Source organism: Pelophylax lessonae (genome assembly GCF_965119305.1).
Source record: "Pelophylax lessonae genome assembly, chromosome: 6".
NCBI lineage: Eukaryota > Metazoa > Chordata > Amphibia > Anura > Ranidae > Pelophylax > Pelophylax lessonae.
This window is the reverse complement of record NC_138773.1, coordinates 70,594,902-70,614,233: the sequence shown is the minus strand read 5'-3', so window position 1 is coordinate 70,614,233 and position 19,332 is coordinate 70,594,902. Positions and strand designations below refer to the sequence as shown.

The following is a 19,332-nucleotide window of genomic DNA, read 5'->3' as shown; positions in this document are numbered from 1 at the left end:
CACATGGAATGCATCTCAAGATCACGATCAAACTTCTGCCACCCGTCTTTCACCAGTTCCATTTTGGAAACACTCCCTGAAAGGCACTTATTCATTTGCTTCACGTTTTCACCAACAGCCTTAGTTTTCTCCACTAGGTTTTCAGCCTGAACTGAGAAATCACCACATTTCTTACTCAGCTCCTTTGTTTGCTGAAGTTCTAATGATACATTTTCCAATGCTTGAAGTTTTTGAAGGAACGGTTTATTCCAAAGGGGTGATTCAAGCCACATGTCATCACATTTCTGAGGCTCACTCAGGACAGACCCCAAAACACTGATCTTTTTAAAAACTGCATCAGGCACACTATCCCCTCTTTGGGACAGATCCTCTGTTGCCTGGAATTCCTCTTCCAGTTCCTGCAACGGAATCTTCATCTCTTCTACTTGTTGTTCTAAGGCTCGCTTAGACTTTTCTAGCTCCTGAACGCTTTTCTCAACCTCATCCTTGTAGCTGACCACATGTTCCATCTCTGTACATAGCTGCTTGTTAACTCTTTCTAGTTCAGCCTTGGACTCTAGAGCTTCCTCCAAAGAGCGAGCCAAGAACAGGGCTTTGCTCTCGTTATCACGCGCCTCCGCTTCTGCGCGGTCGCGTTCTTCTGCATATTTTGCAGACACAGTCTTCTCTTCACCAAGCATCTGATCAAACTTCTTTTTCACATCTTCAACACACTGTAATGAAGCAACGCTTTCTTCCATGCGTTTTTTCATATCCGCTATCTGAGCTTGCAATGTTGCGACTTGCTCTGATAGGTTTTTCTTTGCTTCCGCCTCCTCTTTTAATTGTTCCAGGAAGCCATTTTTCTCATCTTCCATTTGTTTGAGCTTTGTGCTAAAACTCAGCCTTTGACACCTCTCTTCCTGTAAGAGTTCCTGCGTGTCTTGCAGCTGCGATTCCAAGATAGAAAAATCTTCCGCAATTTCTCTAGATTTGCTGTCTGCTTGAGAAAGCTGATTTGTAACATTGTCCAACTCAACCTGCAGTCGGTTTGCCTTCTCTGACAGCTTAGCACACAATCGGTCACCTTCTGACACCTTGACTTGCGATTCCAGAAGCTGTGCCTCTACTTTTTCCCTCTTATGTTCACAATCTTCTTTTCCCTGCATAAGAGCCTTCACCTCATTGGCTAGCATCTGGGAATAAGAATGTAATTCTGCCACACAGGCTTCTTTCTCCTTTAACTGCTGCTGGAAACGTTGGGCTTCACCTTTCCAACTTTCACAGTCTGCACGTAATTCATCTACCACATTGCTCAAAGTGGTGAGCTCATACACAGTACTCAGTAATTTAGCCTCTCTTTCACTTTTCTCGTTGTCGCTGAGAGACAATGTCGTTTTCAGAGCGACATTCTGTTCCTGCGACTCCTGCAGGTCTATTTTTGTAACTTCCAAAGACTGAAGACTTTTTTCCAGCTGATTACGCAACTCCAACATATCAACCATACTTTGCTTCTGCAAAGTCTGAATTTCACTTTCCTTTTCCATGAGGATGGTATCTTTCTCCTTTATAGTGTCTTGACATTTTTGCAACTCGACCAAAAGAAGAGCAGTGGATTCTTCCCACTGTAACACATGAGACTTGAGTAGTTCATTCATTTCCTGCAAGTTTCTATGCTCCATTTTAAGCAATTCCAAGGCTTGTTCCTTTTCTTCCATTTTCCGTTGCAAGGCATCCAACTCAGCCCTGCACACATACTCGGTTTCCTCCAAACCGATGGCCTCCATTGGCTGCTGGCGTCTCTGTTTCCAGCCTGCCATGCTCTCTTGATGAGCCTTTTGTTGAGCTGCAAAGCTCTGCTGAAAATCCGCATTTGCCTGCTGTTGAGCTGTATTTGCTTGCTGTTGAGCTGCATTTGATATAATCAGATGTTTCAACATCTCCATTTTGAGTTTACTTTTCATCTGAGCACACTGCGTCTCCATAGCGGTTTCATCAGTGTTGCTAGGGACAACAACCTTCCTCTTTAGTAGACTCTCTTTAGGCATGGATGGGGCTGGTTCAGACGGCAACATCCCCTCCATCCATAGAATCCGGTCTCTCATTTCATCTATCTTTGCATTCTTCAGGCGTTTGGACCGCCCCATCTTCAATAACTCCACAAACAAATTTTTCACAGTCCAGCAAACAATTTTCAGACCACTGTCTCTTCAACACATGTAGTTTTTCTCTCTCTTGCAGGATCTCTTTTCCTGCACACACAGTTTGTGCAGTCACTTGCACCAGACACAACAAAGTTCATCAAATAATTTTGAGACCGCTGTCTCTTTAAAACACTTTTTTTTTTTTTTTCTGTCAGGATCTGCTCTCCTGCACACATAGATTGTGCAATCTCATGCACCAGACAAAGTTCATCAAACATATGCACTCCATTGCAGGGATCTCTGCTTATGCCCGCATCCTCCACCATATGTGAGGGATTAGCTCGGTGGCGGGTGTGGATGACCCCTTGGGGGGTGCGTTTTCCCAGAGAGGTAGCCGACAAGTGCTTGCAAACAAACAGTGTGGTTTATTAAATGGTACTTTCTTCACCAGGCTGTATGCAGCAAAACATCCAAAATAAAATAAAACAGAAAATAAATCCTTGCCTCTGTGGGCGGCTACCTTCTCACAACTGGAACCTGCCTAAGTGTCTGTCTCCAACCTACCGTCGGGCAGACTTCCTTGTCCTCCAGCGGACACTCAATAGTCCTTTTATAATAGCTTCACAGGGCAACACAGTCCTTTGTTTCTTTCACATCAACAGTTCGTCTTCTCACCTTTGAGACGTATTCACCCTTGGTTACCGTCCCGGGCACACATCACTCCGGGGGGTCTTCTCCCAGGCCCACACATCCTGTCGGGAGGCACACGCTGACTGTCCTCCTGCTCCCAGCCCACATGGCTTCAGGATGCAGCTTCTGGAGGCAGCAAACAATAGGAATTTCTCTGAACAAATTATAGAGCCTTAACTCCCTCATTCTGAACAGGTGAAGGCCTTTCAACTTCCTGCTGGCTAGCTCTGTAGCCAACACCCTAAATTAATTAATGGACTTTCTAAATCAGGTAGAAATGTATCTCCTTCCTGTGACTACATTCCCAGATTTAGCTGACTTCCTGTTACAGTATATAAACTTTCATTTACTGTTTCATTGCCCCATTTTACAGATAATAGATAGTGAAGTATATACATTTTAGTAAGTGCATTTAATTTTTTTATGTAATGCTTCTGTCAGAAAACTGCGTGAAGTGCTACAGAAACGACTGGTCAAATTCTTCCTGGATCAGTGTAAGAAGGACCCTGAAAAATACAATAAGTTCTTTGAGGATTATGGGCTGTTTATACGGGAAGGGATTGTTACCACCGCAGAACAGGATGTTAAGGTGAGGATTATAGTTCAGTTACACAGAATGACATCAGCATTGTCACTATAGAAAGTGTTCCTTTTAGTAATCATCTGTGTATTCCATAATACAGTCTGCAGTTCCTGCTTAAACACATCTGTCATACGTGAAATATGGAGACTGATTGTTAACCTTTAAAAATGCACATGGCTTGGCTGTCACGCACACCTCTGCCCTTTTAATACTTTGTGTCTCTGACTCAGAATAGGCATGCAGAAGATGAATGACTTCTCTGATTTTTCTAATGCTTGAACTGAATCATGTTGGGGCCAGAGGAGCTGCATAACAGCCAGGCAACTAGCATTTTAACAGAGAGGATCAGCAGTGGCAACCCTGTGTTTTTCTTGTTACAGGTTTCCTTTTAAGAACAGTTGTGCTTTTTTAGAAGCAATGAAACATAGTAATTGTGCACAAAACTTTATACACACACACACAATAGATATATGCAAAAAAAATTGTATATATACACACACATGTGAGACCCTGCAGGGTTACTTGTTGGATTTTTAAAATTTCTATTTATTTATTTTTTCCTTCTTGGACCTTTTTGTAAGTTTTTCGTTTTGTGTAGTTGATAAATATATCCATATTAAAAAAAAAAAAAAAAAAAAAAAATATATATATATATATATATATATATATATAACAGTAGCATGAGCCACATGGATTCGAACCATGTATGGGCAGGCTGAATATACCCAAGTGTATTGATCGATCAGCTTGGGTACAACCACCCAGTTGGATTTTTCATGCGATTATTGCAAGCGTCTATAGTCCCTAGCAAAAATTACTGTGCGTTCTCCCTGCCAAGATAGCTTGTTCCGCCCCCCTGCCCGGAGAACACATTGGCTCAGCGGGAGGGATTCCCCAAACATCACTGACTGTGTTGACAAAGGAAAACCTGGTGTTCCAAGACAACGGACCCTGAAATGGCCCCACAGGGACCGTATGTATAAGCAGGATACACCAAAAATGGGACTTTGAGGGCGGAGTTCACTTGGCATAGGTAGATAAATAATAAGAAACAATGGGATAAAAATACAATAATTGTATTGACAATTATATAACATGAAGTGATAACCAACAATGATGCATGAGCATCAATACAGATATAGGAATTCGTGCAATATAAAACATAAAGAACCGTATCCTAGGGTAACAGGGTCACAAGGTCAACCAGGTCCAACATGTTTCGCCACCTTTAAGGGCTTCTTCAGGGACCAAAAAGTGTTGGTGACCTCCGTATAGGTTCTAGATACAAATAACATATTGTAAGTATCATATATATTATCTTATTCAACATTGCAAAAAAGAATTTCAAGATTAGACATAAATTGGTTTAATAGAGGTGTCATGTCTAAAACTCACCACTATTATAAAATCCGGGGCACAATGAATAAATCAACAACCAATGGCGTGGTCTGCGAGTCTCACCGGGGAGTGCTCACACTCCTGGACAAAGTCCAGATGAATATGTCCTCATAATGTGGTGGACACTGGACCGGACAATGCCAGACAGCGGGAGTCCAGGCAACGATCAGCAATAAAAGATGACAGTTAAATCCCTGCCTCCTTCAAAAGAAAAGAAAAAATTGCCACCAAAAATATACACGTATGGTCTGAGGTGGCACACATAATAAAATAAAAATTTGAGAGAAAAACCAGCGCTGAAACCTCTTTAAAAAGGTGAACCATACATCACAGTAAACAATATTGTAATAAAATGCAGTAATAAAATATAGAGGATATTCCTCAAAGGCTCAATAAAGCAATAAATGGCAAGATCAATGAAGTAATAAATATAAATTGGAAAGGTAAAGTGACAAGTGCAGAAAAAATGTGCCAAGGTGCTAAATTGATATATAAAGTGATCGGAGAACTGAATATCAAGATGATCCGTGTTGTAGAAAAATTTTAGAAAAATAGACTAAATATCTTGTGTGCAGACAATGAGCGATTGTACAGGTTCTATAGACCAAGAACTGGTCAAAAGCTCAGACTGAGGCAATTAATGTACCAAAAAAAATTTAAATAAAACAAATAAATGTGCCCTATGAAGAGTGAGCTGCTAACAGCTTTTCAAAGTGTGCTAAGGCATAAAGCCGTGTAACAGAAGAGCGAATTGCGCAAGTTCTATGAGTAGAAGAACTGGTCAAAGGCTCCAAAATGAATGAAAAAAAGGATAAAGGGAATGTGCCCTATGAAGAGTGAACCAAACAAACAATTCTTCCAAGTGTAGTGAACAAAGTGAAAAAATCAAGGTGGTATAAATGACAGTGAATCAATCCAGAAGTGAGACAAAGAAATATTCTTATAATGATGAATAAACAATGCCCTATAACAGGCAAACCACTGTGAAATCTTCCAAAAATATGAAGGAAAAATATTAATAATAAAAAGTGGTATTTTTCTATTGGCATGAAGACAAGCCACATAGCCATTTTGAAATATGTGGCTTGTCTTCATGCCAATAGAAAAATAACTAGAATTTTTGTATCTAGTGTTTATAAGTACATATTGTCTTTTTGGACGATTATATGCAATTAATTGATTTTGTAAACATAACTTTGGGTAATGTGTTGTTTTCTATCTTCCACAATGGCGTGATGGTCTGCATTGGTTTCACTGGGTTGGATTATGATCTTCTACTATTAGTGGTGAACACTCGGGCGCCAAGCCGGGGTTGGTGAGTTTGAGGCCGTGTTTTTTCATCCTTACAGCCTCCTCCCATGGTTTGTCCCCGAGTCCGCCCTATCTGGGCGGATTAATGGCGAGCCTGTCCCGCTGCCACCCTCTTCCCTTGGCGGATCACGCGGGATAAGATCGCAAAATGGCGCCCGCACCGGAAGTGATCTTCAGAGGTCAGTTATGACCGCATCACTTCCGGTGGGACTGGATATTTATAGCCAGCGGCGGCGCGGTCTAAGCAGGTCACGACTACAGGCGGTGTTACTTGCTGGACCGCGGATGCATGCGTGTTTGGACGTTCTGGTGAGTATTGCCACTGAAATTTTGCCGATCTGGCGGACATTATGGACAAATACTCACATTCTCTTTGGATCTCTGGCTTGCTAAACTTTGGGCACCATTTCTTTCCGGTATGTACATATCTATGGGTTCACTTATCTGCTCTTTCTCATCCTGGGATTACTACATAATCACATAGTTTTCATGGTGGGTGTTTCCATTTAGCCGCTCATGCAATCCTTTGTATCCAGGTACCCTTGGCTGGAAATGCAGGAGTTTAGTTACTGGCACAGGACAACTCTATGGTTATATTTTCTCTCTCTTCACCTGTACCTAATAGGCACAAGCTTTGCTCAAAAGACTCTAGCATGTCTTTCTTTCTTCTTCTACATATTGTCCTATTGATGTCCGCCTCACCGGTCTGAAACTTTGATGATGATGTGTGTCTCTCAAGTGGTGGCTTATTATATTATGTGTGCCACCTCAGACCATACGTGTATATTTTTGGTGGCAATTTTTTCTTTTCTTTTGAATGAGGCAGGGATTTAACTGTCCTCTTTTATTGCTGATCGTTGCATGGACTCCCACTGTCTGGCATTGTCCGGTCCAGTGTCCACCACATTATGAGGACGTATTCATCTGGACTTTGTCCAGGAGTGTGAGCACTCCCCGGTGAGACTCACAGACCACGCCATTGGTTGTTGATTTATTCATTGTGCCCCGGATTTTATAATAGTGGTGAGTTTTTAGACATGACACCTCTATTAAACCAATTTATGTCTAATCTTGATATTCTTTTTTGCAATGTTGAATAAGATAATATATATGATACTTACAATATGTTATTTGTATCTAGAACCTATCTGGAGGTCACCAACCCTTTTTGGTCCCTGAAGAAGCCCTTAAAGGTGGCGAAACATGTTGGAACTGGTTGACCTTGTGACCCTGTTACCCTAGGATACAGTTCTTTATGTTTTATATTGCACGAATTCCTATATCTGTATTGATGCTCATGCATCATTGTTGGTTATCACTTCATGTTATATAATTGTCAATACAATTATTGTATTTTTATCCCATTGTTTCTTATTATTTATCTACCTATGCCAAGTGAACCCCGCCCTCAAAGTCCCATTTTTGGTGTATCTTGCTTATACATACGGTCCCTGTGGGGCCATTTCAGGGTCCGTTGTCTTGGAACACCAGGTTTTCCTTTGTCACTATATATATATCAGGGATGTGGCGAGAGCTCACTTGGCCTATTGACATTTGGAGTCTGGCACTAATAATAGTCTTATCACTGACTGTGTTGATGGGGGAATCTAGCGATTTTCTAGGAAAGAAAATCACTCCATCTATGGCTGGCTTTAGCAATGAATAGAATTTCTTTCAAGTGATAATGGTACATAGGTATGTCCAAGAACAACAGTTTCGGGCATTTCCACCCAAGAACTTGAGGAAGAGTTGCCTACAAAAGCAAACTCTCTTGCGAAGGGACACCTGTGACATACAAGTTGTAAGGTTACTGCAGGATCATGAAGGTTGTAGCTGGGCCCTGTGGACATCCACCAAGTTCTAGGCTCCCACCTAGGTTGCCTTTTATCTAGCTCTGGTTACAACAACCTGAGCAAAATAAATGCAGTAAGTAATGGATAGTCACTACTCTCTAGTATAATTGTATTCATTCATAAAAATGTTTATATTTCAATTTATTACAGGAGGATATTGGCAAGTTGCTGCGGTTTGAGTCCTCAGCTCTGCCCGCAGGCCAGCAGACAAGCCTAACTGACTACTGCAGCCGTATGGAAGCCGGAACCCGCAACATCTACTATCTGTGTGCACCCAACCGTCACCTTGCTGAGCACAGTCCCTACTTTGAAGCCATGAAGAAGAAACAGACCGAGGTGAGGTCCCTGGAAGTTCTGACTTTGTGGATGTTTTGTTTCCTATGCATTCTTGGTCATTGCCCCTTTTACACTCTTCATGGCATCTTTTCCAGGTTTTGTTCTGCTTTGAGCAGTTTGATGAACTGACTCTTTTGCATTTGAGAGAGTTTGATAAGAAAAAGGTAATTTCAGTGGAGACAGACATTGTGGTGGATCACTATAAGGAGGAAACATTTGAGGACAGTAGAGCAGGTATATCCCCATATGCCAAAGCTAGGACAACCTAAAGATTTGTCCAGCCCTAATTTAACCATTATCTTTATTGTTCCTCAGCTTCTGACAAACTATCTGAAAAAGAAGCAGACGATTTGATGGCTTGGATGAGGAATGGCTTGGGGACACGAGTGGCCAATATTAAGGTAAAGAAAAATTAAGTGGAGTATATTTATCAAACAACCTTTCCAGCTTTTACTTGCTGCTCTTTCCTTCAGTGTAGCTGCTATCCTCATACCCATTCAGGATTTAAAGGAGTGACATTTCACTTCCCCCATCATGTGACTGTGCTTAGTCCTAGCAGTTGGCTGCTAGGTCTGAGCACTGCATTTTGGGTGGAGGTCACTGGGCATTCTGAAATGGCAGCCATAAAAGAAGAAAGTGAGCACTGGAGAGGTGAGAAAAAGTGGTGCTCAAGGCGACAGTCTTTTTAACCACGTCTTGACCAACACATATATGTTATATACATCCTCATTAGGAAGTGAATATATCTGGAGCCATGATCTTGGTTTCATGCTCCATCGAGCATGGTAGCAGAGCATCACAACAGCTATTACTAAGTCACAGCAACACCAGTGAGATAAAGTGGAAAGAGCAAGGATCTACACACTGCCTGATGCTATGTTAACTGCTGGGACTGAGAATGACAGAGAAAAGCTGGAGCAGCTGCACTGTAAAGGCACAAACCATCAGCACTGCAGCAGGGACAGCCAGCACACTTGCCTGTGATGAGGGGGGATAGGCAGCAAGTTTCTAGGCTAATATGCCCTTTGTCAAGCCTTCTCTATTCTCTAGCAGTACACAGGCTAGCGCGTTTGTTTTTTTTCTTTTAGAAAATATATAATGTTTGGGGATTCTAAATAATTTTCTAGCAAAAAAATGCATGTGAGAAATGGCTCAATTGGCCTAGTTTTGAAGTGGTTAAGCCACCCACATTGGTCCAGTGAAGGAGCTTATCGTCTAATATCCCAGTCCTACACATGCACTGGGGCAAATTTGGGATGGAAGCTTGCTAACCCTGCAGTATAGTTATTATGTTATGTAGAATGCAGAGCACACAAAGAAACACCCTCAGGCACCTGCAAAACATAAAAACTCAATGCACATAGTGGGTGTTGGGCCCTGGACAAAAGCAATCTAAGTATGCAGTTACTAATTTATTGTGCTGTGCAGGTGTAGGATAAAAGCTTAGTTAGCCAGTCAATTCCATGCCTCTTTAAATCTAGCTGTGTTCCATCTTTGCAGGTTACACCACGTCTTGACACCCACCCGGCTATGATTACTGTACTGGAGATGGGGGCTGCTCGACACTTCCTGCGCACTCAGCAGCTAGCTAAAACTAACGAGGAGCGAGCACAACTCTTGCAGCCTACACTGGAGATAAACACTGGGTGAGCAATTACTTGTAGTAATAAACCATAAGGTTGATTTCTCCATGGCTTAGGGTTGCTATAGGTAGTGAAGCTACTTTCTGGTCATGTAATTTTTATGCACGTGTATGAATAGGACCATTATTACATTCGAGCAAGGTACACTTTAAAAGGGCAATTAAAAATGACTTCACAAAACAAATCGCCCAGCAATTAGTTTTGTCTACCCAGTAAAAAGGTGTAAAAAAAAACCCCAGTAAAATTGCTCAGTAAAGGCTCATTTTGATGTGTGTTCAAGAAAGAGATGTCAACCACTATGGATTCCTCCATACATGCTCCTCCATATACAAAAGTACCAGGCATCTTCTTGAGTTCCCAATATTGAATAGAACATTTTGAGGAGAAAATACATCTAATTATATGCTGGTATTATATGGGGACCTAAAGGGTTTGTTCACCTTTACCAAAAAATTGCCTATGCAGGTAAGGGGTGTCTGTAGATCTAAACAAACTGCAACTCTGACTAAAGTTGAATAATGCCCTTGCTAGAGGTGTAAGCCATTTACGTACCTCATGAAGCCTGACTGAAATACTCCCAGGACATCATCACTAGGGTGTTGCTAGAGGGACTAGTCATTACTGCTCACCTTCATCATCACAGGACTGAGCTCTGCGCAGAATCATGTGTGTGTGTGTGTGTGTGTGTATATATATATATATATATATATATATATATGTATGTATGTATACACACACGGGTGTGATTCCCGCCCACCCGTGCAAGGATTCATCCCAGCACATGCCGATCACTGTGTCGACCAGTGAATAATGATCGACTCTGAGTCTCACTGAACACACATCTGTGAGTGTAAACAGCACAGAGCTGCGTTCAGTGACAGGGGATCTGGCTGATTTTTTATTCCCAAAACAACTAGATACCCAGTAAAAGCATTACACGTTACACACAAACACTTGTATGGCACATATTTAACCCCTTGATTGGCCTAAATATTAACCCTTTTCTGGCCAGTGTTATTTGTATAGTGACAGTGCATATTATTAGCACTGATCACTGTAGTAATGGCACTGGTGATATCAGTGGCAGTTCCCCCCAGCGTCATTAATGTCAGATTGACCGCCGCAGTATCACAGTCCCATTAAAAGTCTTCCAGAGGTCAAGTGGTTAAAGTAAACCTGTTACTTTATCTTAAAGCTATAAAAGCACAGGTTTGTTTTAAGACAGATTTGGGCACTTTTACCCCCTTCCTGCTCAGGCTAATTTTCAGCTTTCAGCGCTATCACACTTTGAATGACGATTGCGCGGTCATGCAACACTGTACCCCTATGACATTTTTATCATTTTTTTTCCCACACAATTAAAGCCTTCTTTTAGTGGTATTTAATCACCATTGGGTGCTAAAAAAAGACTGAATTTTGAAAAACATTTTTAAAAATGTCAGTTTGTTCTAGGTGTTTTTTCTCCTTCACTGATAGGAGGCACTGATTTGCAGCACTGATTGGATGTACTGGTGCAATGTTGGGACTGCACTGATAATCAGTGCCCTGTTTATCAGTGTAGATGTTCCTTTATCACAAGTCGGTTATCGGCTCTCTTCTCTCTCCCTCACGCTGTCAGCGTGAGGAAAGGAAAGCCGATAACCGGCTTGTGCTTACATCCATGTCATTGGACACAGCTGATCACGTTGTAAAGGGCGGCTGTGATTGGTCCTTTACCCCAATCTTTGAATAACTTAGTCCAAAGGACTCAGCGATCACAGAGTGCACCGATCACTACTCGATCACAGGAGGACGTCCATGGACGCCCTCCTGGCAAAGTAAGCCTGCGCTGTAGCTGTCTTTCAGCTATAGCGCCATCTGGAAGGGTAAATAAATTTGAGTTCTTTTTAATCTGTCCAGAGTTTTGCCTGCTTTTAAGAGCTTTCAGTGGCATACCTTTGCCATAATTTGTGGTAGCCACACATTACTATCAAGGTGTCTCTGGAACACGTGCTTGGTCTTTTCAATGAGAGTGCCAGACCTGGCACGTGTACAAAAATGACTAAGAGCAAAGCTTACCACTGTCATTCAGAAAGAGGCAGTTACTAGTGAGACAACCAGAATCAGGGCAGTCATAGGTCTCTCATGGATGCATGCCAAACACTGCAAAGATAGCACGGCTTTACAGCTAGGAAACAAATAGCCCGTAATAGGATGCTGGCCCTTTCCCCGACACTACGTGCCTGAATTACTGAAGTCAATCAAACTCTGCCTTTTAACAAACGTATTTACAAATATTGATGGTGCCCCATTAAATATAATAATCTATGGGACTGCTGGTTGCAGCAACCGAACACTTGTACATATTTGTTGTCTTCATTATATCCTCATAACCTGGAGTAAACAATTCTCACTCCTTATTAAAAGAGAAGATCAGGATCCCCCCCCCCCCCCCAAAAAAAAAATTATACTCCCCTAGGTGGATGCAGCATCGGTCTGAACACTGCTGATCACTTAGTTCTCGGTCTTCAGCCTGCAGAGAGCCAGTGACTGTCAAGCTCTTTGCTCTGCTCTGCCAGCACTCTTTGGAGCTGTGAAGGGGGCTGGAGCAGCTGGTTCAGCTTCCCAGCGGCTTGCTTAGAGACTGGGCAAGCTACCAGTCCATATGGTCAGGAACTTTTCAGAGCCTGGACTGGCACTGTGACGCCAGCCTTAACCCGCTGTCAGGTGAAAATGGGTCACAGGAGCGCAGAACAAAAAATGCCCTCCTGTGATCCATAGAAGTACAGCCAAAACAGCTTTGGCTATATTTCTCCTTTAACCATGGGTCATAGTGTCTGCGGGTTGATACCGGTTGATTAGTCTGTTGTTTTTTCCTTTTATTATACAGATGTGGCTGTTTCTCTACCAGATTGCTAAGTGTCAACACTTTTGTTAATGGTCTGTTATGTACCTTATTGTACTTGGTCTTTGACAATTTCTCAATAAATTCTCAATTCTTTCTAATAACAAAAAACAATGCACATCAAAAGCCAATACTAAGCAATGTGATATCTCTGTCCAGCTATGTTAAAACTTATGTAAATGTTTTTCAGGCATCCTTTAATTAAAAAGTTAGGACATCTGAAAGACACAGACATCGATCTTGCAAAATTACTTATGGAACAGGTAGGTAAACCAGTTGTAGGCATTTGCTCTGTAACATTGGCTCCCAATCATTTATAGAGATTGGGAATTGTCTATAACAGCTCACTCACTGTGCTGGGAGAGCACAGAAACCTTGGCTGCCCACAAACGCATATGTGCAGCGGGGAAGAGAGTGGGCCTCGCTGCCCACACGTTACATTATGGCAAGAGGTTAAATAAAGATACTTTTGTCATTTCATTCGTTCTTCATTATTTTTGGTATATATTTGGGCTGCCATACACATTTACCTAGTTCTTATCTCCTCCAATGTTATCTTCAAAATCTGCCTCATTGGCAGACTTCTTTAGTGCTGTAACTTATAACAACCAAAAATAATTGACTGAAGTCAGAACAGTGCAGGGTGGATTCTGATTGGTTGCAACATGTTACTTTATAAACCATTAAATACATTTTTTATGCATGATCTTTCTGCTAGCAAGAGTCTGCACCCATTGTGCATGTACCCTAACAAGCCTGTATCTCCAGCCATGCCATACTGCTTTACTCTAGGAATCTTGTCAAAGTAAAAACAATGCTGGGGCTAGTTAGGTAGGGCAGTGCATAAGGCTTCATGCAGGTAGTGTGCGTTTGGATATTACGTTTGTGCACATGCGCCACTTTATGCAAGTAGCTGCGTACAGTTGCCTACACCCATTCATACCTTTCAGAGGCTGTATGCAGGACCAGGACATCCATAGGCACCAAAAAACCCATGTGCATGAAGCCAATAGTCATGAGCACTAGGCTTTTTGTGTACTACTTGTGTTTATATTATGGACCTGGAGGAAAAGTTGCTAGTATTTTGGGGTTTTGTGACCACCATGCATTTTCTGTGTATGGCTGGGTATGAGAAATGTCCATACATCTAACTGTTTTTGTAATGGGTGGAAACCAATTCTGCAAATCTAGCAAGTATGAGACTAAAGCTGGCATTGACGGATCAAAATTCCTGCTAAACTGGCCACATTTTGATCCATCTGTGGGCAGGCTGGTTGTACTGAAGTACTGTGTAGTAGAAGGAAAGTCAGCCTAACAGAGTTTAACCTGCTCTCTGGGTAAAATAAAGAAGAATCCAGCTGTGAAAATAATTTTCCCTGTGTATCTCTGCTTAGCAGCTACAGCTGTAATCTGATTGAAAAATCTCTTCCCTGCAATCCCATTCAATAATTATAGGAGAAGTGCGGGATATCCAAAAACATTGTTGCAGCATTGATCCAATGCTTCAGCTGTCCCTTGCTGGATCTAAGACAGAGAACTGGCGATCACATGACCTTTGATTGCTCAGTTGTCGCTCTTCACTTAGCAGAGAGCAGTGACTGTCAGTCAGCTCTCTGCTCTGCCCCTCCAGTGCTCACTGGAGTGCCAGACTGTGTAGAGAGCAGGAGTGACTGACTCAGGCTCTCAGCCGTACATTGAGAGACTGAGGCAGCTGCTGGACCGTCATCTGGGTGGTTGAATCTGGGACACAGTAGTGCAGAAATAAGTGTACTCCAGTGACCCAGAAGAGAAATTTGGTCATGCTTTTCTTTTAAGTATCCATTTAGGATGAACTGACCTTTTTAAAACCAATCCCTACCTGCATGAGAAGCTTCAAAGCTTCAGATGGAAGCAGCCTTTTATTGGAGTCTTGGGCACCATTCTAATTTAAGTATTGAAGCTGAACTTGTTTGGGTTCTCTGTCTGTAGGCTCCATTCACTCAGCTATAATGCATGTGTTTTTTTCCATAACAATTTTTACTTTCAGTTCTTTGCTAAAAGAAAAAAAATGTAGCAGATTATTATAGCTTTGTAAATTGGTCTGCCATAATCATAAATTGTGCTGTGATCTGTAAGATCTGAACCATCTCTGTTACTTCCATACAGATCTACGAGAACGCAATGATTGCAGCCGGACTTAATGACGACCCCCGACCCATGGTAGCACGCCTAAACGAATTGTTAACAAAAGCATTGGAGAAACACTGATCCTTTCCTTCCTTCCCATAATATCTCACTTTAGCCTCCAGTGACTGTGCAATCATCCAGTCCACTAGAGTTCTGACTGTTCATTTCAAGAAGCCGCTGTTATTTCTTTACAGCTGACATGTTTCCTATGGAAAGAGACTTTAAAGACACACAAAGCTTATCACAGAATGTTAGTCTGTGCATCTATGTAGTAAGAACAACACCACTGTCTTGAGGAGAACTGTCTGTGATATGCAGTGTAGCTCTGAGGTGTAATCTAAACTCGCCAATTTGAGCTTGTCCTGTATGAGCAGTGACTTTAACATGCGTTTTAAAGCCACAGATCGAGTAAAAAAAAAAATATCACATTGTGGCTTTTCTGAAAGTTTTTCCTCATTCAGCCAATGTAGCGCATGTGCAATTTATGTTGTGTTCGTAGCATCCTTCTACTGCTGGACCCTGGTCTATACAATGTATGCTTACATCCCTGTTAGTCTCTGGTTTAGGCCTCATCTTCATGTTACTTCATATTAATTCTCCTGCTTCTGAAAATGCACCTATAGTTTCTGTATAGTGGCAGCACTATAACCATTGAGGAAGCTTCTGAAGACCATCCACTGATATGCTCTTCTGTTTTGTTTGCCATTTTCCTTAGAGCGAGCTGGCGATGTATTAGCACTATGGCAACTTGATCTAAAGTGAGACTTTTTTAATGGGCATTTACTAGTGACGGCAGCGGTGGGCAACTGCTACTTTCCAGGAAATGGAGAGCTGCATTTTATACAAGATGGCAACGGCATTAGCTGGCAGCGCGTTTTGGCACCTGAAAGTATTTTCCATGGTAACCAAACTCATCCTTTGTATTTGACAAGTCCTGTCTAGGCTTTGGGAATAAAACTAGAATTTTTAGTTTTCTTGCCTTTTGGAAGGGAGAGTTTAGTTCTGCTTCATGCAAAGAATTGCAAAGAAAAAAAAAGAAAAAAAAATTACAGTAGCATATACAATTGCTATACAAGTCACATTTGTAATTAAATGCTATTAAAATTAACTTTCATTTTCAATCTGCAGTGCTGTAATTTTCTGTAAAATGCAATGCAATATGGCAACCTGGAGACTTTTTGTACACAAATGGTGTATAGAAAACTCCCCCCAGGAATGTCATTTCCTGGTTGTGTGATTGGCTAACTGATTTTCCCAGATGTCTGCATTAAGATCCCCTGCAACAAAACCTACATTTTGGTGAGATACCGCCAAATGAAAATCACGTCTAAAGTGATGCACACCCTGACAATTTCCTCATTAGAGTCCTGCGAGTGCAGCTGCTGATTGATAATTAAAAAAACTACTCCTATTCGATTCGCTTTTCACATGGACACAGACAAACCGCTATTACTTCAGAATACCAAACGGTAGGAATCTGTAACAAAGTTTGTTAAAATCTTTGCAATGTACATAGATCACCGAGAGAGCAGTGTTTTTTTTCTCAACAAAAGGGGAGTTACTTTTTAAAGTAATCCTATCATTGGAGAAATGCTACTATTGCAGACCTTTTTTTTTTTTCCTTGCAAAATTACTTTCACTGATGTGGGACAAGAATGCAGATCAGGAAAGTCAGACAAAGGTTTGAAGTCCTGAGTCTGTGCCATTAAGGTACCATTTTCAGAAGGAGAGGTCCGCGAGCACAACTGCCTAGTTTCTCTAGTGACAAGTTTTCTTTAAATTGAACCATTGTCATAAATGTATCTACTGTTACAATTCAACAAATAAACAGTTTGTACAAATTTCTTGTATTGTGTATTACTTTATAAACTTCGTTATATCCAGCAACTAACAATTTCTGGCTTAGATCTTATGCTAGCACTGCTCTAATAGCCTCCAGAGTGTAGTGCAGTGTGTCTACCATGCATTCAGTTATTTTTCATGGTGGACACAGTTGGGGTTAATTTGGCAGTGCTTTAAATTTAAAGAATAGTTTTACTCCTATCCTCCCTATCCAGTCCTCTTGCCTTTTTTTCCTTCCATCTCTTACTGTCCCTATTTAAATGTCATCACCCTCCGTTTATACCAATTTCTTGTGCCCAAATCTATAAAGGTGTTCCATCCTGGTGCATAAATGGATGGAACAGTGTCTTTTTTCAACCATTCCAGCTATGTAACATATTGAAAATGTAATGGGGGGGCTATTGGGAGGCACAATAGACACCCTCCAAACCCAATAGTACAACCGTCCCAACAGATAATGAATAGATAATTACAGAGGTTGAACTGCAGTTCAAAGACTTTGTAGATAAATATGATTAGATTAAAAAAAATACAAATCTTTATTAATGCACATTAAAGGGTTTAAAAACATCAAGTTAAAAACAAAGTAGCATTACGCTTATCCTCCTACCTTATGGGAAGTGTTAGACTGGACCCAACTACACTACTCCTATGAGCAAGTTTTAGCAATTAGCGCTGGTAAAGCAGAACTTACATCATGTATGTGGAGACCATATGTTGAATGGCGAACGTTTAAATCTTTGTATGTATCTTGTACATGAGATACGCAGCTAGGGTTAACAGTTAGTTTACAGTTTGTTCTTACTTTATTGCAATCAGCAAGGTAAAAATGTTTATTTTCTCCCTCTGTAAAAGTAATCTCTGACGTTTACCTCTCGCTTCTATTATCAACCGGAGTCTACCTTATCCTGATGAACATTATTATTATGACCTGAATATGAGTATCATATGTTCTTGTATTTCTACCCTTTAAGTAAATACCATACTGTGCTTCTTACAATGTATATTTGGAAAGCATTTTCTGTAAAGATGTCAATGATTTTGTAGTCTTAAAATTTTAAACCTAATAAACACTTATTGAAGAACAAAAAAAAAACAATGTAGCATTGTGGAGCAAACTATAGAATGTATTACACCAAAATATGTACAAGTCTTGTTAAATTACAGATTAGGAATCAAGGATGGTATAGGGCTCCAACAATATTTCATATGAAGCTCAACATATTTTGTGAGTTTCGCTTCTTCAGGAGCTATGGTGCTAACACAAAGATGCTATAATAATGTCGACCAATAATGTCCCAGACATATCACGCCACATAGGATCAAAGACCTAGGGTCCATACAAAATAAGGTAAGAATATAATAAATCTACACAAAGTACAGAAAGGCTCTCATAGTCAAACCTTGTTCCAAAACATCCAGCCCAGTAAATCATCTAAACTACGTCACAGTGTGTGTTCTCTGAAAAACACAAATGACTGCACCATAGGGGATAGATGGAAGCAGAAAAAGGTGGCCAAACCAGCCTCAATAAATGCATACACATGCCCACAACTGGGGAGCCACCAAATTGCAACTGCAAATGGACCAAGGATGGGGCCCAAATGCAAAAGCCTGGAAACACGATCAGGGGACACACACTGTGATGTCGCTTAGATAATTTACTGGGCTGGAACCAATTAGACTGCAGATGCACTATGCATTTTTGTTTTTTAGGGTTACAACCACTTTAAATTGTGCAGTAATCTATAGCATGGCAGCAGAAAAATTCCAGCGGTATCTACACTGTATTTACATTTGCTTTGTTTGGACTTTTTTTTTGGACTGGACATCTTAGTTCTTCACAGTATTGGATATACTGTATATACACACGTGGTTATTGGGCTTCATATTTGTGTTCAGGGGAATTCTTGTGTTTGAGATAAATGCATCATTTGTGTGAGAACTATCACGGAGGGGGTGTGTTTAGCACAGGTCTCATCCTTATCCATTCTCTTTCAAAGGCCTCTAGCTTCACTCCCCTTGTGTGAACTCTTCGTCTAGGTTTATCTTGCATTAAGCCCCCCTTGCAGCACCTTGTGGGGGTTATTTACCTAAACTAGAAAGTGCAAAATTTGGTGCAACTGCACAGAAACAAATCGGCTTCCAGGTTTTGTTGCCAAAAGCTTAAAGAGGAAGTGAACACTATGGCATAATTTGTACCTATAGGTAAGCCGCCGCTCTTCCCTGATCGTCGGGGATCTAGTGTGGAGATCCGCCTGCTTGTGTAAACACAAGCGGGCGGATCTCCCAAGTGACAGGCAGGGTCAGATTGCAGGGTTCAGCATTGCAGGGATCTGTCCTTGTGTCACTCAGTCACCTCCCCCTACACACGTCAGTAAGCACCAGGCATACATTAACCCCTCCCTCTCCAATAAAATTAACCCCTTCCCTGCCAGTGTCATTTTTACAGTAACAGTGCATATATATATAGCACTGATTACTGCAGTAATGTCACTGGTAC

At 41.3% G+C, this 19,332-nt stretch overlaps 1 protein-coding gene across 1 annotated transcript in view; it reads left to right on the top strand.

Moving 5' to 3' along the window:
- Positions 1-15,289, top strand: part of TRAP1 (TNF receptor associated protein 1) — a 39,336-nt gene extending 24,047 nt beyond the window's left edge. Inside the window, exons 12-18 of the mRNA XM_082260362.1 lie at positions 3,255-3,402; positions 8,109-8,294; positions 8,390-8,528; positions 8,610-8,695; positions 9,795-9,940; positions 13,012-13,084; positions 14,967-15,289. Of these exons, the coding sequence (XP_082116488.1) occupies positions 3,255-3,402; positions 8,109-8,294; positions 8,390-8,528; positions 8,610-8,695; positions 9,795-9,940; positions 13,012-13,084; positions 14,967-15,068 (880 nt within the window). The 3' untranslated portion in view covers positions 15,069-15,289. The remainder of the gene's footprint in view (positions 1-3,254; positions 3,403-8,108; positions 8,295-8,389; positions 8,529-8,609; positions 8,696-9,794; positions 9,941-13,011; positions 13,085-14,966) is intronic.
- The last annotated feature ends 4,043 nt before the right edge of the window (positions 15,290-19,332 follow it).